Genomic DNA, 23728 nt, shown 5'->3' on the forward strand with positions numbered 1-23728 from the left:
TTCCTCTCAAGAGGCAGTAAAGCTTTACTGCAGAAGGATCCTGTTTGTGTGTGCAGCGTCGTTCTTGCTGATGAGACGGTAACGCTAGCCACACTCAGCTCCCCTTTGCTGTGGGTCCTGCAATCGTTCTGGGTCTCTGAATGATCGTTGGGTCAGGCCAAGGTAGCCACAACCTTATGGGTCCCCTGCCAAGTCCAGCCAGGGATACTGGGCCCGAGCCATGCGTCGAGCTCAGCTAGTTTCTCAGGGCCTGAACCGTCTGCCACAGCAGGAGAGCTGCGACTGCACTGAGCAAGCACCTGGTGGAAGTGAGCGCTCTGCCCAGCTTGTGTCACCGCAGGAAAACCAAGGCTGCACTGAGCAAGCACCCAGGGTATAACTGAGCGCTCTGCCCAGCCCGCGTCACAGCAGGAAAATTGCGGCAGCGCTGAGCAAGCACCTAGGGTAGAAGTGAGCGCTTCGCCAGGCTTGCGTCACAGCAGAGAAACTGAGACCGCACTGAGGAAACACCCAGGGTAGAAGCGAGCGCTCCGCCTAACTTTCGTCGCAACAGGCAAACCAAGGCTGCTCTGGGCAAGCACCCAGTGTATAACTGAGCGCTCCGCGCTGCTCGCGTCACAGCAGGAAAACTGCGTCTGCGCTGGGCAAGCACCCGGAGTATAACTGAGCGCTCGGCCCCACTCGTGTCACAGCAGGAAAACTGCGTCTGCGCTGAGCCGGGGCCCAGGGTAGAAGCCCGCACTCCACCTAGCCTGCGTCACAGCAGGGGAGCTGCGCCTCAGGCAGAATAGCCCTCGGAGCCGAGCCAGCCTCTCCACAGCACAGCTCACTGAGCAAACCCAGGACTCCGGGCCGAACCGTCCGCTGAGTCCAGCCTGGGTCTCAAGGCACCACGAGACCCAAATCCTGTCCAGAGTCCCCTCTCCCGCAGCAACTCCCACCGTCCACCACACTAATCGCCTCCACTGGAAGGCTCTGAGCTGCAAACCTCAGCCACCGCCGCTGGCACCGCTGGAGCCGCTGGCGCTGCCGTAGCCGCTGATGGCACTGCTGTCCTCACCGCCGCCGCTCTGATCCAAGAAAGTCCTCACTCCTCCCGTGTGCAGGGGCAGGCAGGTCCTCCGCACCCTGGTCCCTCCGAACCGTGGAGCACTTCTGCTGCCGTGGTATGGGGACCTTGGTGTTCCTGGCTCAGAAATCTGTGCAATTCCCTGAATTGTTCGCTGGAGCTTTCAAACACAGTCCACACTGCTCGCCGCCATCTTGGATCTCCTCCTGGCATTTAAGTCTTATTGCTTCTCAAGTCTCTGAAGGGGGTTGAAGACCAGATAGTTTAGTCTTACAATCAAGTTTAGTTTGTTAGTGATGAGATCTTTTAAGATAAAAAATAGATGATTTAAGTTAATAGAGATGGGATATGATAGATATTAATTTCATTCACAAATTTAGACCCAACAAGACAGCAAAGATGTTTACTCTAAGTTTGACAAATACAAATAGCCGAATCACTATGAATGTAAAATTTATATAACTCGTGATTGTCTCATGATTCTTCCTGGTGTATGTAGTTTATTTTATTCATGTGTACTGATATAAATGCATATGTTAAAATATTAAATAGTATTTTATTTATTTATATTTATAATATTTTATTTATTTATTTATAAATAATAAAATATTTTAAATTTTATTTCCTTTATATTTTCATTAATCTTTTAGGTTATACTATAAAGTATTGGGTTGCATTTTGCCATCTTTATACATATATGTCATACAGTATGTTTGCATGTGCATGTGAGTGTAAGTGTGCTTGTGTGTATGTGTGTGTGTGTGTGTGTGTGTGACATAACTAGAAAGAAGGTCATAAAACAAAGGGATAAGATATTTACATAAGTTTTTAAATTTGGAATACATTACCTGCTTACATGAAAGGTATTCTTTTATCATATTCAATGTTCAATACTCTCCATAAGTCCTCATCCATCCAAGAATAGGGGCCCTTAAGGACCAACCTTCTTCTATGGTGAATGTTGACTGGTTTCATCTTGTGTGTTTCTTGTGTAGGCAACTACAGCTTCTGTCAGTTTAGGAATGCTAGGGTACTGGAAATGTCAAGAAGAATAATTTTGTTCTATCTTCTTCATTTCTGGTTCCTCTCTTCCTAATGTCTCATCTTTTATGATGATCCTTTAAATTTACAGAGATAATACAGGGAGGAAAAAAACTTAAGGAAGAAAGAAAATAAAGAATGATTAGCAACAGAACACATGCACTAGAAAAGCAGAAGAGAGAAGCAACTGGAAACCAGGTGGAGGAAGGGAGCAGCAATACAACCTCTTACAGAAAATTTTAGTCATTTTTCAGAAACTTCAGCCCAAGTGATCTAAATCTCTCCCTATAGGAAAAGATCTATCATGGAACATATACATTAACCCATCCAATGCTCTAGGAACAACACGAGAGCCAATAGAACAAATAAAAAAGATAGAGTATGGGCAGAAGAGTTGTGAGAGATTGGTCATTTTACATGGCATGGCTATTACACAAATAAATGAACAGCTGCTGTGATTACATAGGGAGTCAATAAATATGAAGGTCAACAGTGTCTATGCTGTGCTGATTTAAAGTCCTTCAGGTATATTCTCAAGACTGGTATAGCTAAGTGAAAGAGCTAAAAGTATCTCTCGATGTTTTAGGCAATTTTAAGTGGTAGTATAATCTTTATATTTCTGCTGGTGTGGTTTTTCACCTTAAATGTCAACTTGTTTCATTCTAGAGACACTTTAAAATAGAATCTACAGAGACTTTGTGTAAACCCGAGTGAGTCGACCTATGGGTGGTCTGGAGGCATTGAGGTATTTGTTTAATAGTTGTAAGAAAATCTGTCCATGATTTAGGAAGTGGCACAATTCCCCAAGCAGGGTATCCTTAAATGTTTAAGAATGAGGATAACAAATTCAGTATAAGCATGCATTCCTTCATCTTTGTTTTTTAACTATGAATGCAATATGACCAGTACTCTTCCAACTGGCAATCCCTATGATTACAATGAAGGAACTGATAGTTCATCAAACAAATTTCCCTTCAAATGAAAATAGAATGGATAAAAAGCATGATAAGGTATTCCAGTATTTCTAGAATTTAAAAGGAGAAACACAAATTTGAGGTCTTCGTGTGTTTCTTGTGTGAGTTCTAAGATAACTGACATGCAAAATACGCCCTGCCAGAAAAAAAAAAAAGAAATTAAGGTTTAGAAAGGATACAGATATTTAAGCACTGCTAAAGAATGATATAAGGAAAATCCTCCTTTTGGGACTTAAATACAAACAGATTACTCCGTCTCCTCTAAGACTTGACCCAAGAGCAACTGAAAATCAAATATTTCTAAATGAAGCTGTTTCTTTTTAATGGAGTTGAAAATAAAGAAGTGGGAATGGTGGGGTGCACCTGAGTGTAGTCCCAGAACTCTGGGAGGCAGAGAAATGAGGATCTCTGTGAATTCGAGTCTAGCTTTTTCAACAAACTGAGTCCAGGACAACCAAGGTTACACAGATAAAACATGTCTTGAAAAAATAATAAAATAAAAAGAAGAATAAAGAACTACTGTGGTCAGGAACTCAGACCTCACACATCCTGTGGGTCCTTTTCTCTCACAGGAACCTGGGGTTTTGACTGCAAACAGTCAGCAAACTAACTGGATGGAGGCTATATCAGCATCATAGCCACACAGCATAGCATCCTCCTGTATCTTGGTGAGACCAAAAATGAAAGTGGGTAAGCAGCTAAAGCAGGACTCCTTCTTAACATGAGGACTTAGAGGTATTAGTGGTAGCTAAATAAAGTCTAATCCCCTTAGCGCATTGCTGAGTTGGTTATCACTGGGTCTCTATTAGTTTGGGGGTTTCATTGCCTCTTTTCAACACATGACACTGTATCTGATATTCATGATACCTGGTGGGGTTCAGGAAAGGCGAGAATGAAGGCCTGATAACATAAAGGAAACTCAAGATTCTGCTTTACTGGAAAAATATGCTCATGTGTGATCATTTGCCTCTGAGGTTCTCATGTGAAATATCTAGTATTTTCCATTATTTATCCAGAGATATCATTGGTAAAGGAGAAAATTTCTTGAACAGAACACCAACAACACAGGCACTAACATCAACAATAAATAAATGGACCTCATTAAACTGAAAAGTTTCTGTAAAGCAAAGGACACTGCCAATACAAAAACAAAGGAAGCCTACAGATGGAAAATGATCTTCACCAATCTTACATCTGACAGAAGGCTAATATTCAAAATATGTAAACAACTCAAGAAAAAAACACTGTCAAACAAAATAACCCATTTTTTAAAAAATGGGGTACATGGCTAAGGCAAGCACTCTCAACAGAGGAATTTCAAATGGCTGAGAAATACTTAAACAAACACTCAGTTTCCTTAGTTATCAGGAAATACAATCAAAATGATTCTGAGATCCCACTTTACACTTGTCAGACTTCTAATACAAAAACTCAAGTAAGAGTCCGTGCTGGTGAGGTTGTAGAGAAAGGGAATGCTCCTCCATTGCTGGTAGGAGTGCAAACTTTTACAACTACTCTGGATATCCATCTGGGACTACTATTGGGATGTAAAAATGAATAAATTCCTCATCCCACTACACGGGAATAGCTCTGAGACTGGCAGAGATATGCATGTAAATGCATAGAGAGGCTTCATGTTGGCCACAGACTCTCTATGGTTTATAACTGGAAGTCATTATTAGTATGGCATGAAGGAAATGTGCAGACAACTTACATTAGAACTGCATAATGCTTATGAGAAATTATGTTTGCAGAACAAAAGATTAAGTCCTGGAGTTAAGGAGGTGATGCTAGATCAGACCTGACAGGATCCATTCCTCTCAGCATGCTGGATGCAGACATCCTGCATCCTACTTGCTCCATCCCCAGAGGCCTCTGTTGGTGTTACACATCAGATTTGGACAGCTTCCTGAACAGCATTGTAGAAAGCTTCTGGTCTAAATTGGACCAGCATTTCAATCTCCTATTGAGCCTGGAATCCCTCAATGTTTAGAAACTGGGCCACAAATCCAATCCCTGGCTTCCTTAATAATTTCCCCATTTGGGAGGAGCCCTCCTAAGGTATTATTTAGCCCAATTCAGCTGAAGAAACCTCAAGAGAATGACATCTCATTCCCTCTAATGGTGTGGGGTAGGTTTCTGTTTGCTCTCTTGGTCTACAAATGCTTATTTTCATTGGGAGGTGGTTATAAGTTATTATTTGTCTTATACGGAAAAAAAACTAGGCTGAACTCAGGGATGTCTCTCTTTTCCTTTATCTTTCATCCATAGGCAAGAAGATAGGAGCTGAAAAGAAAGGAAGGGGGATAAAGAAATACAGATGGAGGATGGAACAAAAGATAGATGATTGAACCTCCTCCTTAACTCCAGGACTTAATTGTTATTCATAATGAAGGTTGTGTCTAAGTCATTGGTATAGAATTTAGTATATTGATACAAAACATGTGGATGTCGTATACCAGTCAGATTCTAGCAAAAGAATATATATCCTAAGTCTAACAGACAGACATGACTCTATATTTACGTGAGGTAAAATCGCTGAATAAGGTCTTCAAAAGCCTCAGAGACACACAGAATATGGCATTTAAAGATGTCTTTATTATCCTGGACTTTCTTTGAAAACAATGCAAGTTAACTCGTGACAACACCCAGCTGATCTCAAAGAAGATTATGAGCATCAAAGAACCTCCTTATGGAGATGGCTTCAAATGTGTCAAACCAGCCACTGGGCAAAATGTCCTCATTCCTGCCACAAAAAGAATTCTTCCTAAAAATGTGCAGCTTAGATCCAGGCTGAGTTGACAGGGCAAGCAAGTCTTCAATAGTTCCTGCTTTGCAAATAAGTCTGGCAGAGACATTGGGCCAGCAGGATGAAGATGAGGCTCCAATATTATGAAGAGTGTTGGGTGATTGATTGTTCAGGCAGTAAACTCAGTCATTTTTTCACTTTGGAAGCTGCTAACCTCCACTGCTGGTTCACTCGGGAATTTAAGTTTTATTCCTTTTCAAGTCTCTAAGGGGTGTTAAAGAACAGATAGTTTAGTTCTACAGCCAAGTTCAGTTGGTTAGGGATAAGATCTTTGTAGGTCAAGATAAAAGGTAATTTAATAGAGAAGACATAGGTTGGATATTGAATTTCATTCAGATGCTTAGACCCAGCAAGACAGGAAAGATGTTTACTTCAAGTTTGACAAATACAAATAGCCAATTCAATATGAATGTGACATTTATAGAACTCATGATTGTCACATAGTTGTCTATGCTGTATGTAGTTTGTTTTATGCATGTGTAATAAAATAAATATATATGGAAAAATTTAAAGAATAAATCAATGGATAATTTTTTAAATGGCTAAGATTAAAAACAGAAAGGATGGCATATGCTGGGTGGGAAGCGTGTAAAAATAGGGAAACGCTCCTCCACTGCTGGTGGGAGTGATCTAGTAGTAATTGCATGCTGGGTTGGCAAAAGCAAGCCAGTGACCTATCTGGATACAGCTCACTCATTTCGGGAGAGCTGACAGGAATTTTACCTCAAGACTGCTTATTGTTGCTATACTGCCTTTCCAAGTTTGTCTCATATACCTGAAATGGAATAGAGAATCCCTCACTACTTCTTGTTCTATAGATGCTATTTTCTCTGTTGGGCAGATTTCCTGCAGAACCTTATGAAGATGATTTTATAACTCTTGATGATTCCTGAATTGATTCAAGTAAATTTTGCCATCCTGAAAATTAACTAAGAGGTCTCTGAGGCACTTGACTTACACCAAAAAGGAAAACAAGATTGAAACAAACTAATAATCAAGAAAACACATTCATTCTAGGTTTAGTCCAAGGATAAGGCACAGAGGCACACAACAATATGAAAGACCATTTGAATATAGAAACAAAGAATAAATGCTTACCTATACAAGATAAAGCACCTGTTCCTTAGAGAAATTATGACATAAAAGCTGAATACATAATGTACATATGAAATAAGAAAAAGATAAAACTTCTGCTTTGAGCTCATATTGAGAATAGAGATAAAACCACTGTTTTAAACTTATAATGAATAAAAGTTTCTAGTCATATACAGTACTAATGAAAGAACTTACAATCAATAGTCCTACACTTTTTATGTAAATGATTCAATCCACTTTGAAATGAGGTATTTTATTCATACAAAGAATGCCTTTGTCTTAGATGGGATAAAAACCAAAGATGTAAACATTCATTGAAATCCTTTCCTTCATCCAAAAATGTGTTCACCTGTCTTATTGTTTATACATGATTTGTGAATGATCTGTGGGAATTCCCAACAGTCAGTTTTGTGTTCACCCCCAAGTAAGGGTAGTGGGAGTTGTCTCTGACAAAGACTTTCTTCAGTGCTTTCCAATTACTTCCCTGTGACATGGCTGCCTTGCCAGACCAACAGGGTAAAGGATGCAATCAATCCTGATAGAATTCGGTGTACTGGGATGGGGAGATATGGAGACTTGAATGACCACCAGGTTCCACTTCCAGTGAAAACAGAGAGACACCAACTCAGTCCCAAAACTTTCAACCAAAAATTTTCCCTGCCTGCAAATTGGGATAAAGGTGGATTAGAGATTGAGGGAAAGGACCACCAAAGAATACCCCAACTTGAGACCCACCCCATGAGAGAAAGCCAACCTCTGACACTATTAGTGATACGCTGCTGTGCTTATAGCCAAGAGCCAGGCATAATGGTGGTTGCAGAGGTTTCATCCAGGAGATGATGGAAAGAGCCAAAAATTAAGCAGAGCTCAGAGAATCATGTGGATGAGATGGGGGCAGGATTTTGGCACTGGAGAGTACAAGAACAATACAAGAAGCCCTACTTCAACTAATCTAGGCCCACTGTGACTTCCAGACAATGAACCCACAGGATAGAGCAGGCATAGACTGGACCTAGGTCCTCTACATATATAAAGCTGATGGGCTGCTTGGTCTTCATATGAGTCTTCTAAGAATAGGAATAAGGACTGTATCTGACTTAGACTCTATTGTATTCCTTTGGGTCCATCTCATTAGTTGGACTGCCTTGTTTGGCCTCAGTGGAAGAGGATGCACTTAGTCCTGATGTGACTTGATGTGCTGTGGCATGTTGGTAAGGAGATAAAATGGTAGGAGAGTCATTCCTTTTAGGATAAGGGGAAGAAAATACTAGAAGAGGGTTAGAGGGTGAAACTGGAAGGAAACAAGAAAGATGGGTTCTGATAAGGATGTAAAGTCAGTAAATAATCAGTGGGAAAATTGGATAATCATTTTGGTAGTCACGTTAGGATTACTACTAGAACATTATTAATACTCTTTGGACATGTTACAAACAATGTCACAGTAATCATTGACATGCAGATTTAAAAAGCAACAAAATGCATCAAGAGCTTCAGTACAGTAATAAAATTTGAACATGTGGAATTAAAGGGATGTAGTCCAAGTTCTAACCTGGTAGTGATCATGGTAAATGTTACGTCTGAAGAGCTGAAGTCTGAACAATTTTCAGGATGCTACAGTCCTCCAAGGCCACAGTAAATGAAGGCACGATTGAAGACAAAGATAGTGACATACGCCATTCAGCTAAGCACTTGTAAGGCCAAGGCATGTGGATGTTGAAATTCAAGGCAAGTATGTTCTACAAAATGTGTTCCAGACTAGTCAGAATGACAGAAAAACCCCGTCTCAAAAATAAGAAAAAAAATCAATCAACATGAGGGACAGGCCGGATGTGCTTTGTTGTTACGCTTTGCACGCTGTGGTCACATAGATGCTCGGAGCATTGCACGACATCCTGTAACGTTTGCTCTGTCTCTGCCTTGCTTCTGCCAATTCACCACCATGATGTCCGTGCTCCTAAACCTGGTGTGTACAGGTGAGTCCTGATGGGAAAGGAAGGGTGTGGAGTTGCAGGGTGGAAATATCACCCTGATGGTTAGATCTGTCCACAGCAAAAAAAAAACCATGGAATCCATGATGGATATTAGTACATGCATCCCTCTTAATTAAATGGGCTCTGATTCTAATGTACAGAGGCTCAACAGGGACTGGGCAGATTAGAGGGCCAGGCTATTGAAAGGAGATCGATCATTCACCATGAGCTTTTCTTTTCAGGGTTCTTGCTAATCCCAAGGACCTTGGCACAAAAGGGTGAGTTCATCTTTAAAACCATGCTGTACTATTGATCCCAATAGATAGGTTTCATTCTAACAGGAGAGCAGGGAGCACAGGATTTGGCCTAATGAACTGTCTGAGAGTGACATGTTGGTGAGTCTTCTAAACAATAAAGTTAGGATCCTGAAGTCCTAACTCTCAGGTCTGTCCCAGATCCTCTCAGACACAGTGCCTGTCAGAGTTGAGCATCTACTTTGAGTGGATAAACATTTTGTCTGGGTAGATGTGGGAACAGAGTTTCTCTGTGTAGTCCTGGTTATTCTAAAATTCATTTGTAAGCAAGGCTGGCCATGAAGTCTAATATTCACCAGACTCTGTCTCTCTAGTACTTTAATTAAAAGCATGTGTTAACATATTCAGTAAATAATACATTTTTAAAACTAAAGAAAAATATCTTCCCTTTGGTTACATGGTCATCTGAGCACCATCATTTTGAGGTTTTGATTTTATAATTGGCTATTTATTTACATACATATGTTTCTTGATAAAACATTGAAGCTACTATTTTTTTGTCTTTAAACATCATGTTACAATAGGATTTATGTATAATCAGGACACTATTGTAACATACTGTTTGGCTTATAATAGTGACCTACTTTTACATTTACTATATATAAATGTTGGCACAAAACTCAGCACCAGCCTTTTCTTTCAGTATGAAGAGTTCTTAAGCATTTCCTGTGCTTTGCAGTGATGAACTGTTATCTGCTAAAGTTTTTCTAAGTAAAGTTTTGTACTTCATCTCATTGCTGACATTTATATTTTTTCCGCTAACTTCATTGAATGCATAGTTCTCCTCTTTTGTGGCCTGTAGGTCTTTGCTCAGGTATCTGCCTTTAGCTGTCTTAAGGATGGCTTCCTTTTCCTTAGGGGTTATGGGTATATGTCACATGTTTACCTTATCTTGATTTAAAGTTGGTAGTTTTTAATCTGTCAAAAAACTCAAGTATTTCATTTATTTTTGAAGTTGTGAAGTAAAGATTTTGAAGACTTAATGGTTCTTTTGATTTCATCAGTGTCAGTTCTTGTATCCTCCTTTTCATTTCTGATTTTATTAATATGGATACTGTCTCTCTAATGTTTGGTTAGTTTGGCTATGTGTTTCTCTACCTTGTGGATTTTCTCAAAGAACCAGCTCCTGGTTTCATTGTATTGTTCTCTTTGTTTCTAATTTACTGATTTTAGTTCTGAATTTGATCATTTCATGCTGTCTACTCCTCTTGTGTGTATTTGCTTCTTTTTCTTCTAATGCTTTCAGGTATGCTTTTAAATTTAAAGCATGAGATCTCTCCAATTTCTTTAAGAAAGCACTTAGTTTAATGAGCATTCCTCTTGTCACTGCTTTCAATGTATCCCTTAAGTTTCAGTATGTTGTACCATCATTTACAGTGAATTCTAGAAAATCATTTATTTATTCATTACCTCCCTGACCCAGTGTTCATTCAGTAGAGAGTTGTTCAGTACCATGAGTATGGAAGCTTTTTGTTGTTTCTGTTGTTATTGTAGTCTAGCTTTAATCCATGGTGATGTGATGAAGCACAATGGGTTATTTCAATTTTCTTAATTGGTTGAGGATTGCTTTGTCACCAACTATATATTCAATTTTGGAGAACATCCCATGCAGTGCTGAGAAGAAAGTGTATTCTTTTGTATTTGGGTGAAAAGTTCTATAGTCATCTATTAGATCCATTTAATTCACAACATCTGTTAATTTCATTATTTCCCTACTTACATTTTTTCTCAATCCATTGGTGAGAGTGGGATTTTGAAGTCTCTCACTACTAATGTGTGGGGATTGATATATGATTTAAGCTTTAATAATGTTTCTTTTACAAATATATTTGGGGCATTGATGGTCAGGAATTAGATGTCCTCTTAGTGGATTTTTTAATTTGATGAGAATGAAATGTCCTTCCTCATCTCTTTTGATTAATTTTGGCCAAATATGTACTTTATTAGATATTAAGATAGCTACTGCAGCTTACTTCTTGAGTCCCTTTGCTTTGCTAAACTTTTTCTAGCCTCTGAAGTAGTGTGTGTGTGTGTGTGTGTGTGTGTGTGTGTGTGTGTGTGTATGTGTGTGTGTGTTTTCTTGAGCTGTTTTTCTTGTATATAGGAGAATAATGGATCTTCTTTAGGCATCCATTCTGCTAGCCTGTAACTTTTTGTTATGGAAATGAATCCACTGATGTTGAGAGACATTAATAACCACTTATTGTTAGTTTCTATTATTTTGATGTTGGCAGTTTTAGTGTGTTTATTTGTGTCTACTTCCTCTTCCTTTGTTTTATATTTGTTTCTTTCTGCTAGTGTGGAATTATTTGTTTCCTGTGTTTTCTTGAATGTATTTAACTCTATACATTGGAATTTCCTTATACTATTTTTTGTACCCCTGGATTAGTGGATATATTGTTTTGTCTTAGAATAGCATATCTTCCCTGTCTATGGTGATTGAGAGTTTTGCTGGGTGGAGTAGTAGTCTAGGTTGGCATCTGTGGTGTCTTAGAGGCTGAAAGACATCATTCAGGCCCTTTTAGATTTTAGAATCTCTGTTGAGAAGTCAAGGGAAATTCTGGTAAATCTGCCTTTTAAAGTTACTTGACCTTTTTTCCTTACAGATATTGCTCTGTAGGCTTAGTGTTCTGATTATTACGTGACAGGAAGGTTTTCTTTTATGGTCCAACCTAGTTGTTGTTCTATATATTTCTTGTAGTTTTATGGCAATTCTTCCATTAAGTTGAAATTTTCTTCTATGCTTTTGTCAAAGATATTTTCTGGACCTTGGATTTGAAACTCTTGGCCATCTTCTATTCCTATCATTCATAGGTTAGGTCTTTTTTATAGGATCCCAGATTTTCTGGATGTTTTGTGCCAGGAATTTTTTAGACTTATCATTGTCCTTGACTGACATATCAATTTCTTCTCTCATATCTTAGATGTATGAGATTCTTTCTTCCACCTTTTGAATTCTGCTGTTCCTTTTCTCTTTTCTATGGTTTCCATTTGTCATGAGATCCTCAATTTGTGATTTCTTTATTGCTCCTACTTCCATTTTCAAGTATTTAATGGTTTTATTCATTTTCTTCACACCAATATATTTTCCTGTATTTCTTGAAAGGGTTTATTCATTTCCTTTTTAAATGCCTGTTTGATTGTATTTTCTTGTATTTCTTTATGGGGATTTTTCATTTCCTCTATAGAAGCCTCTATGATTTTTATAAGGTTAGATTTAAGGTCATCCTTTGGTTCTTTGGCTGTATTAGAAAAGCCAAGGTTTGCTATGGTAGGATAGCTGGCTCTTTCCATGGCTCTTGTGGATTGTATTTTTATGCTTGCTTTTAGACATCTGGATGGCTTCAGTGTTGGCTCTGGTAGCTGTGCCTCAGATGAACGTGAATGTTTCTTTTTTTTAATTTTTTTAAATACATTTTTATTAATTTATACATATTACATCTCAGTTGTTAGCCCATCCCATGTATCCTCCCATTCCTCCCTTCCTCCCACTTCCCCCCTACTCCCCTCCCCTCCCCTAAGTCTGTGTCTGAGGGGGACCTCCTCCCCCTGAATATGCTCATACAGTATCAAGTCTCTCCTTGGTGACCTATTATCTTTCCTCTGAGTGCCACCAGGCATCTCCGTCCAAGGGACAGAACATGAATGTTTCTTGCATCCCACAGGCCACCGCTGGCTCTGCTGGCTGTCCCCACTGCTGGTCATGTGCCTCTGGTGGCTCTGCTATCTGTGCTCCAAGTGGCCCAGGCAGAAGGGCTCTAAGCTCAGTGTTGCTAAGGCTACTCAAATGCCTCCATAAGCTCTCAGATAATGTGAAATAGCACAAGAATACAGCTCTCATCTGTTGCTTGTGCACCGGGTCGATCAGGCTTATCTGGAGTATGTGGAAAGGGATCTAGACTGATCCCCATTTCCTCTTTAAATACCTCTACCATCTTTATAATATTGGATTTAAGTTCAATGTCTTATGCTTCAGTTGGGTTAGGATAAACAGGTCTTGCTATAAAAGGATAGTTGTCATATAGTCCTGGATCTTATTGATGATGTTCTTATGCTGATCTTTAGCCATCTGAATTTCCCTTGGTGTTTCTGGCAGAGCAGTTGTTCTGTGAATGGCTTAGTGCTGGTTGTTCCTAGTGCCCAAGGCCTGCATCTTCCTGGAGTATCAGGCTTGGTGAACTTGGGCAGAGGCAGTAGACAGACAGTAGACATCTAGGAATAGCACACAGATAAAAGTAGCAGTGCAGTGTCACAGGGGAACTAGAAAGGCAGTTGTTTCAAGGGGAAGGGTCTAACCTAGAGGATCGTGGAGTATCTGACTTGGTGAACTGGGGCAAAGTACCTGACAATGGAGGTCCAAGGACAGAGCACAGGTCAAGGCAGAAAAAGATGTCCCATTGCATCATGTGGGACAGGCTGTTTAGAGGGAGGAGCGTCTGTATACAATACATTTTAATTGTATCTAATCTGTTGCCTATACTCCCATATCCTCCTTAGTGAACATCTATGATCCTATACCCTTTAATGAACTTTTATGACTGACAAGTTAGTATTTACATGGTATAGGAATGTGCTATGTTCTTTTTTATTTCGTTTTTATTATTATTAATTTTTCAGATTACATTGCAATTGTTATCTCATCACTTGCATCCTCCAGTTCCTCCCTCCCTCCTGCTTCCACCCTATTCCCCTCCTCTATGTCTGTGACTAAGGGGGACCTCCTCCCCCACTATATGGTCATAGACTATCAAGTATTCATTATATTTTCATTCAGTTCCTGAATTTACCAGTCAGATTATATAATGCCTAACCTAAGTTCACCAGTTCTCCTATTGAACCAAGTATACTACTGAACCACTATACTAACCTTTTAAATGTTTGCAGTTATTTGTGCACGTGTGTTTATGTATGTATGTATCATTACACAGTATGGAGATCAGAGAACAACCTGATTAATTGTCACCTCTCACTATATCTGTCCAAGGGAAGAAATTGTTATAATCAGGTTTGGCAGTAATGGCCTATATCTACTTAGACATAAAGTTAACCCTAGTTTTTTTCCAATTCAGTATTGTAGTCTTTACAATGGAGGGGGCTTGCTAACTATATCATGTTTAATGATTAATTTCCAATTTTCATAAAATTTTCTACCAATAATTTCTGTGTTTTGAAGTTAAATAATGTATTTTATATTATAAAATATTTGATTTGACTTTTATGAGATTTTTGTGCATTAGTACCAAATTTGCAACATTCAAAACACAAGGCATATATAAAAGTGATTTGACATATTATATAATACCTACTTCTACATGTTCTTTGCTGCTTTATGAACAATAGCATAAGAAAACAATCTGAATGGTTTCAGCTGACAAATGGATAATAAAAATGTGTCACCTGTACACTTTGTAATGCAGTTCAGTGCTAAAGAAAAATGAAACAATTACACTCTCAGGGAAGTAAATGGATTCAGGGAATATTATACTGAAGGAGGTAACTCAGAACAGAAAGAGAAAAGTCGCATATTCTCTCCCATATGTGGCTCCCAGTTCTGAATACTTATACATAGTTTCTGATAGTTCTCCAACTTCATTAAAGATACTCCTGTGATTTATGTCTCATTGGGCTTCATATGTTATCTTTTCTGTTTTTATCACCAGAGACTTAGCATTATTCTTGACAAAATTTTACATATCTGATTTTCATATTATGGTCTTATAGTGTGCAATTCATCTTAAGGAGAATCACCTCCTCACCATATACTGGAGTTCTAGGTGGAAAATAGATCAGTAATATTTTTCTCTAACCTAAAATAGAATTTGGGCCAACTGGCTGAAATGGTGGACAGGCTGACTTTGACGTCAGTTTTTCTGGTTTGACTGAGTTGCTTTCTGTGTGTTGAAACCAAATGCCATTGCTGTCAGTGCTTCCTGGTTCAGTGATATTATTGGCAACACTCTGCAATCAGGGGGAGTTTCTCCCTGGAGTCTATGATGTCTTATGTCTGGGCAGTGTTGTACAATATTCACCCTCACTGACTGGTAGGATTGCTTAAAGGATTGCTACGTGGTCTTCTCTACAGTGTCTTGAAGTTGTCTTTTTGCTCCGCAATTGCCACCAAGTGAATACAGAACAATGACAAAGATTCAGTGTCTCACCATCATGAGTCCAAATGTATTCTTTCTCCCAGACACCCAAGTAGCCAAGGAAGGCTATATTCCCAATGCTTCACATGCACGAAGTCTTGAAATGGCAGACAAGCTGTATGTCCTCCTCTAAATCATCACTCAAAGTAGAAACATAAGGCAGTATGGCTGCTGTTGTGAAGTTCTATAGAAGACTCCAAGAGAGGGAAATGTGCTCAGAAGAATTCCTCTAGTTTTCTTGTCACTTTTCTTCTTTCTGAAGTCCTATGTGCATTCTCGTTCTCTCCCTTGAGTTCTCATAATGTAATTCTCATCGGAGTGTTGCTAGCTTTCTATAGATGGTGTGAATCAAAGGCATAGGTTTCCTGATATCTTCATGGTTATCATTTTACATATGGGAATCTCAGAAATGAACTTTCCCTCTACTCACCTGATAAAATTTCTCGTTAGATGACAATTTTATGACTAACTCTATTCCATTATTTAATAGTTTTTAAAAATTCTCAGTTAACATGCCTTAGTGTAGACAGATCTAATATATAATATATGTATATATATATTAGATCTGTCTAATTAGTATATATATATATATATATATATATATATATATATATATATATATATACTAATTGAGGAACATCTGTTACTTGAAAATGACCCTATTGCATTTGGGAATTTACTTTGGGAGATACAACACATACTAATATGCTCACCTTATAAAGGAAACACATGGAAGACCAAACAATGATTGCACCAAAGTCCAGTTATGTGAATCTGTGAGTTTGCTGAGGTTACTACTAACAAAAGAGATTAGTGATATTTCCAGAAGAAAGAAAAGATTCAAAGCAATAGTGAAAGCACACCTCAATGTGTGTGCTTTTAATGAAATCCAAAACCCTGAGCTCTCTGCACAGTTTGCATGCAGCTGCACAGGTCTTAGAAATCTGCTCTTACCAATCAGCTGGCCTTAGTTTTGTATAGAAGTGAAAATGGGGACTGGGGGCCCTTGGAACTTTCAGCTTTCCAGGACATATAAAGTTTTTTTTTTATCTCCTGAGGCTCAAGACCCTTTCAACCTCTCCCAGGAAGCAGAGATTCTTCAATTCAGATAAAATTATATGGCCTCATAGTAGTAAAAAAATATAGAGGGTCAATTGACTGGAAAAATGGGGAATCATTAAATTTTCAACTCTGTATCTCTTTCTGCAGGAAGACATGTCAAGCCTACACTATCTGCCTTTCCAAGTCATGTGGTTCAACACGGACAGTTTGTGAACCTTACTTGTAACTCTCATAGTAAATATAACAGGTTCCAATTGTACAAAGAATATGGCACTCCTATCCCTCAGGTTTATGACAGAATATTCCAGAAGAGCACTATCCTTGGACCTGTGACATCAGAATATGCAGGAACTTACAGATGCTATAAATTTAATCATCAATACTCTAATCGATTTTCATTACACAGTGACCCCCTAGAGATCATAATTTCAGGTGAGATTACATGTTTGTAGTGTCACTTCATTCCCACAAGCCCTGCAACCCTAGAATTTTCAGAAAGAGTTTTAGTCAGAGTCTCATCATTGTAAAGATATTCAAAACAGGTAATTGGATGCTGTAGTGGGCATAACATGAGCCCTATGGGCATACACATTCTTGTACTGAAGGATTCCTGAGTTTTAAGAAAGTCAATGAAAATAGGGATTGAATGTGGATTTCAGGTATCAATAAGTTGACATCAGCTTGGGAGAATATCCTGAATTGTCATGGCTGTGTAGAACCACAAGGATTAATATTTTTATAAAATGAACAACACAGTAGTTGGCAGAGCAAAGCAATATGAAGGGGGCACTCATTTGCTTACTCTGACAATTAGAGGAATATTCAAGGGCCAAGAAATACATGAAACTCTAGAAGCAGAAAGGCAAAAAGTAATCAATACTCTCCTAGTGATTGGAGCAGTAATATATCACTGCAGGTTCCCTGTTTATGCCATTTGGGCAAGATGCTGATCTACAGAACACGTGTGTTCCTGTTGAGAATCATGGTTTTGTTAATTTTATATTAGTGATTAGAAAATAAGACAGGAATAGATGCCAAGAACAAGTCAGACTAGAGAAATAATGCATAGACAGAAATAAAGTCAGGATGCTGGTTCACTAGAAATTTTGGAGGAGACAATGCCCATGATTCTGAATTAGGAATGCCTTATAGAAATTTGTACCATAGAGAGGACCAGTTAAGAAGTGTCCTCTCTTAACTTCCCTCACTACTAAATCCTTTATCCTGTCCATGATTATACTTGATCCAAAGTAGCATAAAATAACTCATAAAAGACATAACATGAATCTTGTCATGTTTCCTGCCCTTCTGAAACATGAAAAGAGACAATAAAATTTATAGTAGAGTCATTCAAAAGAAACAGTCTCGTAGCAAACCAGTGATAAAATATTGTGCTGCTCTTATAGTTAAAGTAGTGGGTAGTTGACAAGGAAAGATGGAGGATTCTGTGTATAGAGCTTACATAGGAACAGACAAGGACACTCTAGCACTAGCAGTAAGAAAAGGCTAACAAAGAGAGATACAGAGGTGTTCCAAGACACAGAGACTATGATCAGCTTTATACAATTTCTTTATTCACAGGAACCTACAGGAAGCCTTTCCTTCTGGCCCTACAGTCTCTCCTTGTGAATGTAGGAGGGATTGTTAAACTGAAGTGTCATTCAGAGATTATGTTTGACACCTTCATTTTGGCTTCACACAGAAATGGAGTAATCAAGGACTCTTCCAAGCTTTCTGCAGAATCTCATTTTGGTGGATCTCATGCTGAATTCTCAATAGGTCCTATGACGCCTGATCATGGTAGAACATACACATGCTATGGTTCCTTCCTTCGATCTCCGTATGAATGGTCAGACAGCAGTGACCCCATTGACATCAGGATCACAGGTAAATGGATGTATACCTGCTCATCATCCTCTTTGTGATGCATAAAGGATATTCCTTAGTCTGGAACCCCTGCAAGATTCTGAAGAAGATGGTTGTAGGAAATAGAGAAAAACAGCCTTAGTGCATATTTTACTGAAATGGAAAATGAAATCATAGATACAAGAAAAGACCATTGGTCGTTCAGTAAGGCACAGACACAGGCATGTGCAAAAGAGGCAGAAGTAGAGATAAGCATAAAGGGATGACTTAGTGATCTTGATAATAATAAGAGAGAATGAAGTGTTTCAACTAACATTCCAAGACTTTAACTATTCAGAATTTTGTTTTGCTTCTATCTCTACAAGAAGTCTAACAAGAGAGCCTGACATATCATGTGTCTGCTGTGAGTTTAACTGTTTAGTTGGGGTGGTTCTGAATGAGTCCTAAAGCCTTTGTATACATGGGATCCAATAACTTTTTGTTTAGTTTGACACTTCTTCCTTTCTTATGGTTGATCCACTATTCATCCTAGAAAATTATAACCATGGGTAACTGAATAGAAAACAAATCACTGTTGTTCTCTACACATCCAAATTGTTTTTAAGTTCATATTCTATAATTGCTCAGACATTCTAGGAGGTCTAAATGATTTAACAGACTGTGCCCAGGGATATAATATATACAAACATACACTTGCACTCTGCTAAAGGAAGGGAATTGAGAGAAAAACTCAGAAGCAAAAAATAAAAATAAAACCTGGGAAATTTAAAATGTGACTGGTGTGGGAAGAGAAATCCTACAAAAGTCAAAAGTCTGAATGAAAGATTTTAAAGTGGAAATGGAGAAATAATGGCAGATTTTGGATATTTCAAAAATAGAACTAGAGGGGCAGATAATACATCACACTGGGGTAATCCACACACTACAAGGAACAAGAGAGGGAATATCATCATGAACCCTGGACCAGTGAAGCAAATATATTCATGAAGCATTCTGTGCTTTCACAAGAGAGATAAACACAGAAATATAAAAAAAGACAAGGCAGAAATGAATAACTTAGAAGGAAGTTACATTCCAGATTTTTTAACATGCATCAGATAGTGAAGGTATAGGTGATGAAATTACAAAGTAACCATAATAAGGGGAAACAGTTAAACAAAGAGAAATGGTAAAGAAGGTGAAATACATATGACATTGAAGAGGAAACGAGGAAGGAGGGAATTTACTGGCAAAGGGGTTACCAGGAAGTCAGATAGAAAAATGCACAAAATGAACTACATGAGGAAGTCATAACGAACTCCATTAATTTGCATGCTAATTACAGAAAAATCATAAAGCCCTCTAACATATTTATTTGCCAATCAATTTGAAAAATGAAAGTGTAAAAGGACCAATTAGGAAAGAAAATAAGAACGTGAAAGTTGAGGGATAATAGAGAATAATAGCATATATGTGAGCAAGGTTACACGCACGCGCACACACACACACACACACACACACACACACACACACACAAGCAATAGCAGTTTAAAAAACCAATTCAACTATATCTTAATTTCATTTATATTTTTAAAGTAAGAAAAACTGCATCATGTATATAGAGGAATATTTAATATTAAGTTAATTGCTAGATAAAATTTATACATATTAATAAAAACGTGCTTTTAAAAAAGACAGATGGAATGAATTGACACAAATAGAGGCAGAAACTTAAACAGCAAAAGTAGAGTGAAGTTGGAGTCGAAGTATGGTACTATAGACAGAAAGTCAGAGAAGAGAAATAACTGAAGAAGCAGAGGAGAAATACAGAGACAGGAGTAGGAGGAGGAAAGGGGACAGAGACAGAGAGAGTAAGACAGAGAAAGATATCACAAAAAATGAAAGCAAGGATAGTAAAAGCAACAGAGCGACTGAACACTGGTAAGAACCCTGCCTTCTAGAATGCTTTAAAAACTGTGATAAGGATGCTGAAGTTGGTTCTCCACAATTGATGGCTTCTGGTTGCAGAAGAGAAATGACATAGTACTGTTTAAGAAGGAGGCCAGTGAGAGTTTGTACTTTCTCCACGGAGTATATACATAACATAGATTGGACTTAATTCATTTTCCTTTTTCGTTTTTAGTTTATATTTTGGGGAGAGGTAGGTAATGAAGGTTGGGGAGCAAACACCGAAGGGCTGGGAAATGGCTGTGATCCCAGTGCATGATGTGAAATTCCCAAAGAATAAAAAAAAAATTTTAATATAAAGAAAGGACATGAAGTTGAATAAGTAGTGGATAAGGATAGTGGAAGAGCTGGGGAGGAATGCTAGAAAATATACCTTATGAAATTATCAAAACATTCAATAAAATAACTGGTAAATGTTAAAAGGGGGAGAAACTGGTCTTCTAACTGTCTGTGTTTTTTCTTCCAGGTTTATACAAGAAACCTTCTCTTTCAGCCCCGACTGGCCCTGTGCTGATGTCAGGAGAGAATGTGACCTTGTCCTGCATTTCCGACCATAGATTTGACATGTTCTATCTATCCCTAGAAGGGGTTCCTCAGGGACATGGGCTGCCTGCCATGCAGAGCCACAATGGGACATTCCAGGCCAACTTTGCTCTCGGTCCTGTGATACAGAAAGGGAAGTACAGATGCTATGGCTCTTTCAGGAACTCTTCCCATGTGTGGTCATCCCCAAGTGACCCCTTGTATCTTCCTGCAAAAAGTAAAAAGCTTCATGTATATCCCTTGTCCTGTGAGTAATGAAATCCTAAATCAATATCTGAGAATCATACTTCAGACGATGGAGACAAACTCTGTGTGTGTGTGTGTGTGTGTGTGTGTGTGTGTGTGTGTTTAAACAATAAACTAAGCAAGCTTCTAATATGTGTTGTGTTTGTGTTTGTGTGTGTGTGTGTGTGTCGTGCATATACAAAAAGACTCAAGTCTGTAAAAATAAGAATCAAAGATTAAGAAGCTATTAACTTAAGAGCAGTGAGGTGTTATGAGAAAGGTTGAATAAAGCGTAATAGGGAGGCACTGAAGACAGGAAATGTGGATGCAAATGGATATAATTGTATTTCAACTAAAAACTTTTAAAGAAGAGATGAAGGTTAAGTAAGAATATCAGATTACAAAGTGCCAAACAGGGAGCTTGCTGAAGAATTATCTTGCTGAGCCAGGCACACCGGGATCTATTTCCTTGAAGATGTAGAAAGCGGTCAGGACAGAGTCATTGGAGATAAGGTTAGAGCAGATCAGAGGTGGAGCATCCCTCTTTATCTCTGCTCACATAGATCTCCCTCCGGTTCTCCAATTGTTTCATCTAAGGAGTCACCTCATCCTTACAGGGGTGAAATAGGTGCTGTACTGATCAACCTCAAAGGCAATTCCATAAGTGGATGGCAGACAGCATTACTGACCAACTCTTGTTCCCTCTCCTCTCTCCTTCTCTAGTGAACTCGACAGGAAATTGCACTTCATGCACAGAAACACACTCCAAATCCAGTGAGTAAAATAATTCCTCTTTTTCACTGTGGGAAGTTAGGGACCAAAAACTTTGGGGTTCATGTTTTGTCTCATCATCCTCAAGCTTCTGTTATCTTAGATATGTCATATCCTTTCTCTGATTCTTAAGTTCTGCAGCATCAGTACTTGCTTAGGTGCAGCATGGGACCTGTAGGGAGCATTCTTCTCTAATCTGTGCACGTAAGATCTCCTGCAAGTGAACAGGAGAGTAAATGTGACTCACTTCCCAGGAACAATGAAGTTTTCTTTCTAGCTCTGTGTCCCCTGGAGAGTAGGTGATGGGTCCTGAAAAAGGAAAGCAGACAGAGGGAATATTTTATATATTTTATATAAAATACTACCCATGATGAAATAGATTTGAATTCACTTTTTTTTCTTCAGGGAAATTAAATGTTTGATTCAAAGATGTTGCAGATGTAAAAGTTTCAAAGAAGATTAGTCAAACACTGTTAATAATCTCAGAATAAAATAAGGAACACATGACCTATATCTCCTTTCCTGCAGTTTTTAGCCACTGGTATAATGCTCTTGCATTCTCGGATGTGGACTTTTGCTGGATCATGGTCATCTCATGAGTAACAACACGCCTAACCTGGCACTTCTCCCAACAATTATCAACTGTCTATAGCTCCTTGGTTAGGTGTAGGATTTCCTGTCCACCACCCACTCCATGAAGGAATTTTGTCTAGCTTGAGCTTGTGCTGGTATCCTGCTCTGTCCAGAAGACTGTTTCCTTGGGGTTATCCATGGCTTCTTTTTGCAATTTCCCATATTTTTTTACAGTGATAGTTGAACATTTGGAGAAAATGTGATATGAGCATGTAATTCAGAGCCAAAAATTCTATAGTCCCTTATTCTCTGCAACTTGTCCAGTTCTGGGCATTTGTATTAATAATCACCTATCACAAATATAAGCACCTCTGCTGAGAGTTGAGGAACACATTAATATATGTGTCTAACAATGTCATTAAGAATCAATTTAATACTATGTCCATTGATTAGGATAATAATAGTAGGTTATCCATCAAGTCCTTTGGTCTTAAAAATATTATATTAATTATCTTTCAATCTATAAATATTATATAATCTATCAAATGGATATTTTAAAATTTATTTCTTATTTGGTTCCCATCTTCCTCCAGATAACCACAGGATCATGTATATTCTAATTGGACTGTTAGCTACCATGATCCTTGTCTTCATCATCATCCTTTATTTTTGTTGCTCTGCCAAAAAGAATAAGTCTCAGGACCAAGCCAGTGAGTGTCATATGAGTAGGATGAGAAACAAAGACCGGAGAAATACAGGTGTGTGTACTTCCTTTACAAAAGTATACTTGGGTCAGGACAGGAGAAACTAAGGCAAGGTTTTCTAGAGAGAGCACCAAAGCCTTTGCTCTTTTCCTCAATTCTCAGACCACTGACTAATTTCTCAATGCATCTTCTGCATATTCACATCCAAAACATACATTCATATTTAGGAGGAGTTTTTATGAGGGAGAGGATGGAGAGAGGGAGGAAGATAGAGAAGAGAGATATAGGCAGAAAAGTGAATATAGTGAAGAGAAAATTACTAGGATGAAGCATGGATTGGGTGGGGCTGTGAACACAGAGAGGCAGAATTCTGAGTTGAAGCAGGTGACCAACATTAGGTTTTACCATATTTCTCACTAGTATGTTGTGTTTGAAATTAAAATGCGGAATTACTTTATTATTTATTTTTAATTATGTCTATCTCCTAATAATGTAGCCATCATGAACCAAGAGCCTGAAGTGAAAAGAACACTGAACAGACAGGTAGGTCCTCCTGATCCATCCTTCTTCCACACAGTCTAATATTCCTTTATACTCTACAAGAATATGTGAATACAAC

General features: G+C 38.5%; 1 protein-coding gene across 1 annotated transcript in view; it reads left to right on the forward strand.

Moving 5' to 3' along the window:
- Positions 1-23728, forward strand: part of LOC311590899 (uncharacterized protein) — a gene marked incomplete at its 3' end in the record, with an annotated part of 79310 nt that overhangs the window by 55412 nt on the left and 170 nt on the right. The window contains exons 11-18 of the mRNA XM_084770194.1: positions 8857-8961; positions 9201-9236; positions 16628-16912; positions 18062-18367; positions 20760-21053; positions 21785-21835; positions 22999-23163; positions 23606-23652. Of these exons, the coding sequence (XP_084626320.1) occupies positions 8857-8961; positions 9201-9236; positions 16628-16912; positions 18062-18367; positions 20760-21053; positions 21785-21835; positions 22999-23163; positions 23606-23652 (1289 nt within the window). The remainder of the gene's footprint in view (positions 1-8856; positions 8962-9200; positions 9237-16627; positions 16913-18061; positions 18368-20759; positions 21054-21784; positions 21836-22998; positions 23164-23605; positions 23653-23728) is intronic.

The sequence above is a fragment of the Acomys minous genome (assembly GCF_964271855.1).
Source record: "Acomys minous genome assembly, chromosome: 20".
Lineage (NCBI taxonomy): Eukaryota > Metazoa > Chordata > Mammalia > Rodentia > Muridae > Acomys > Acomys minous.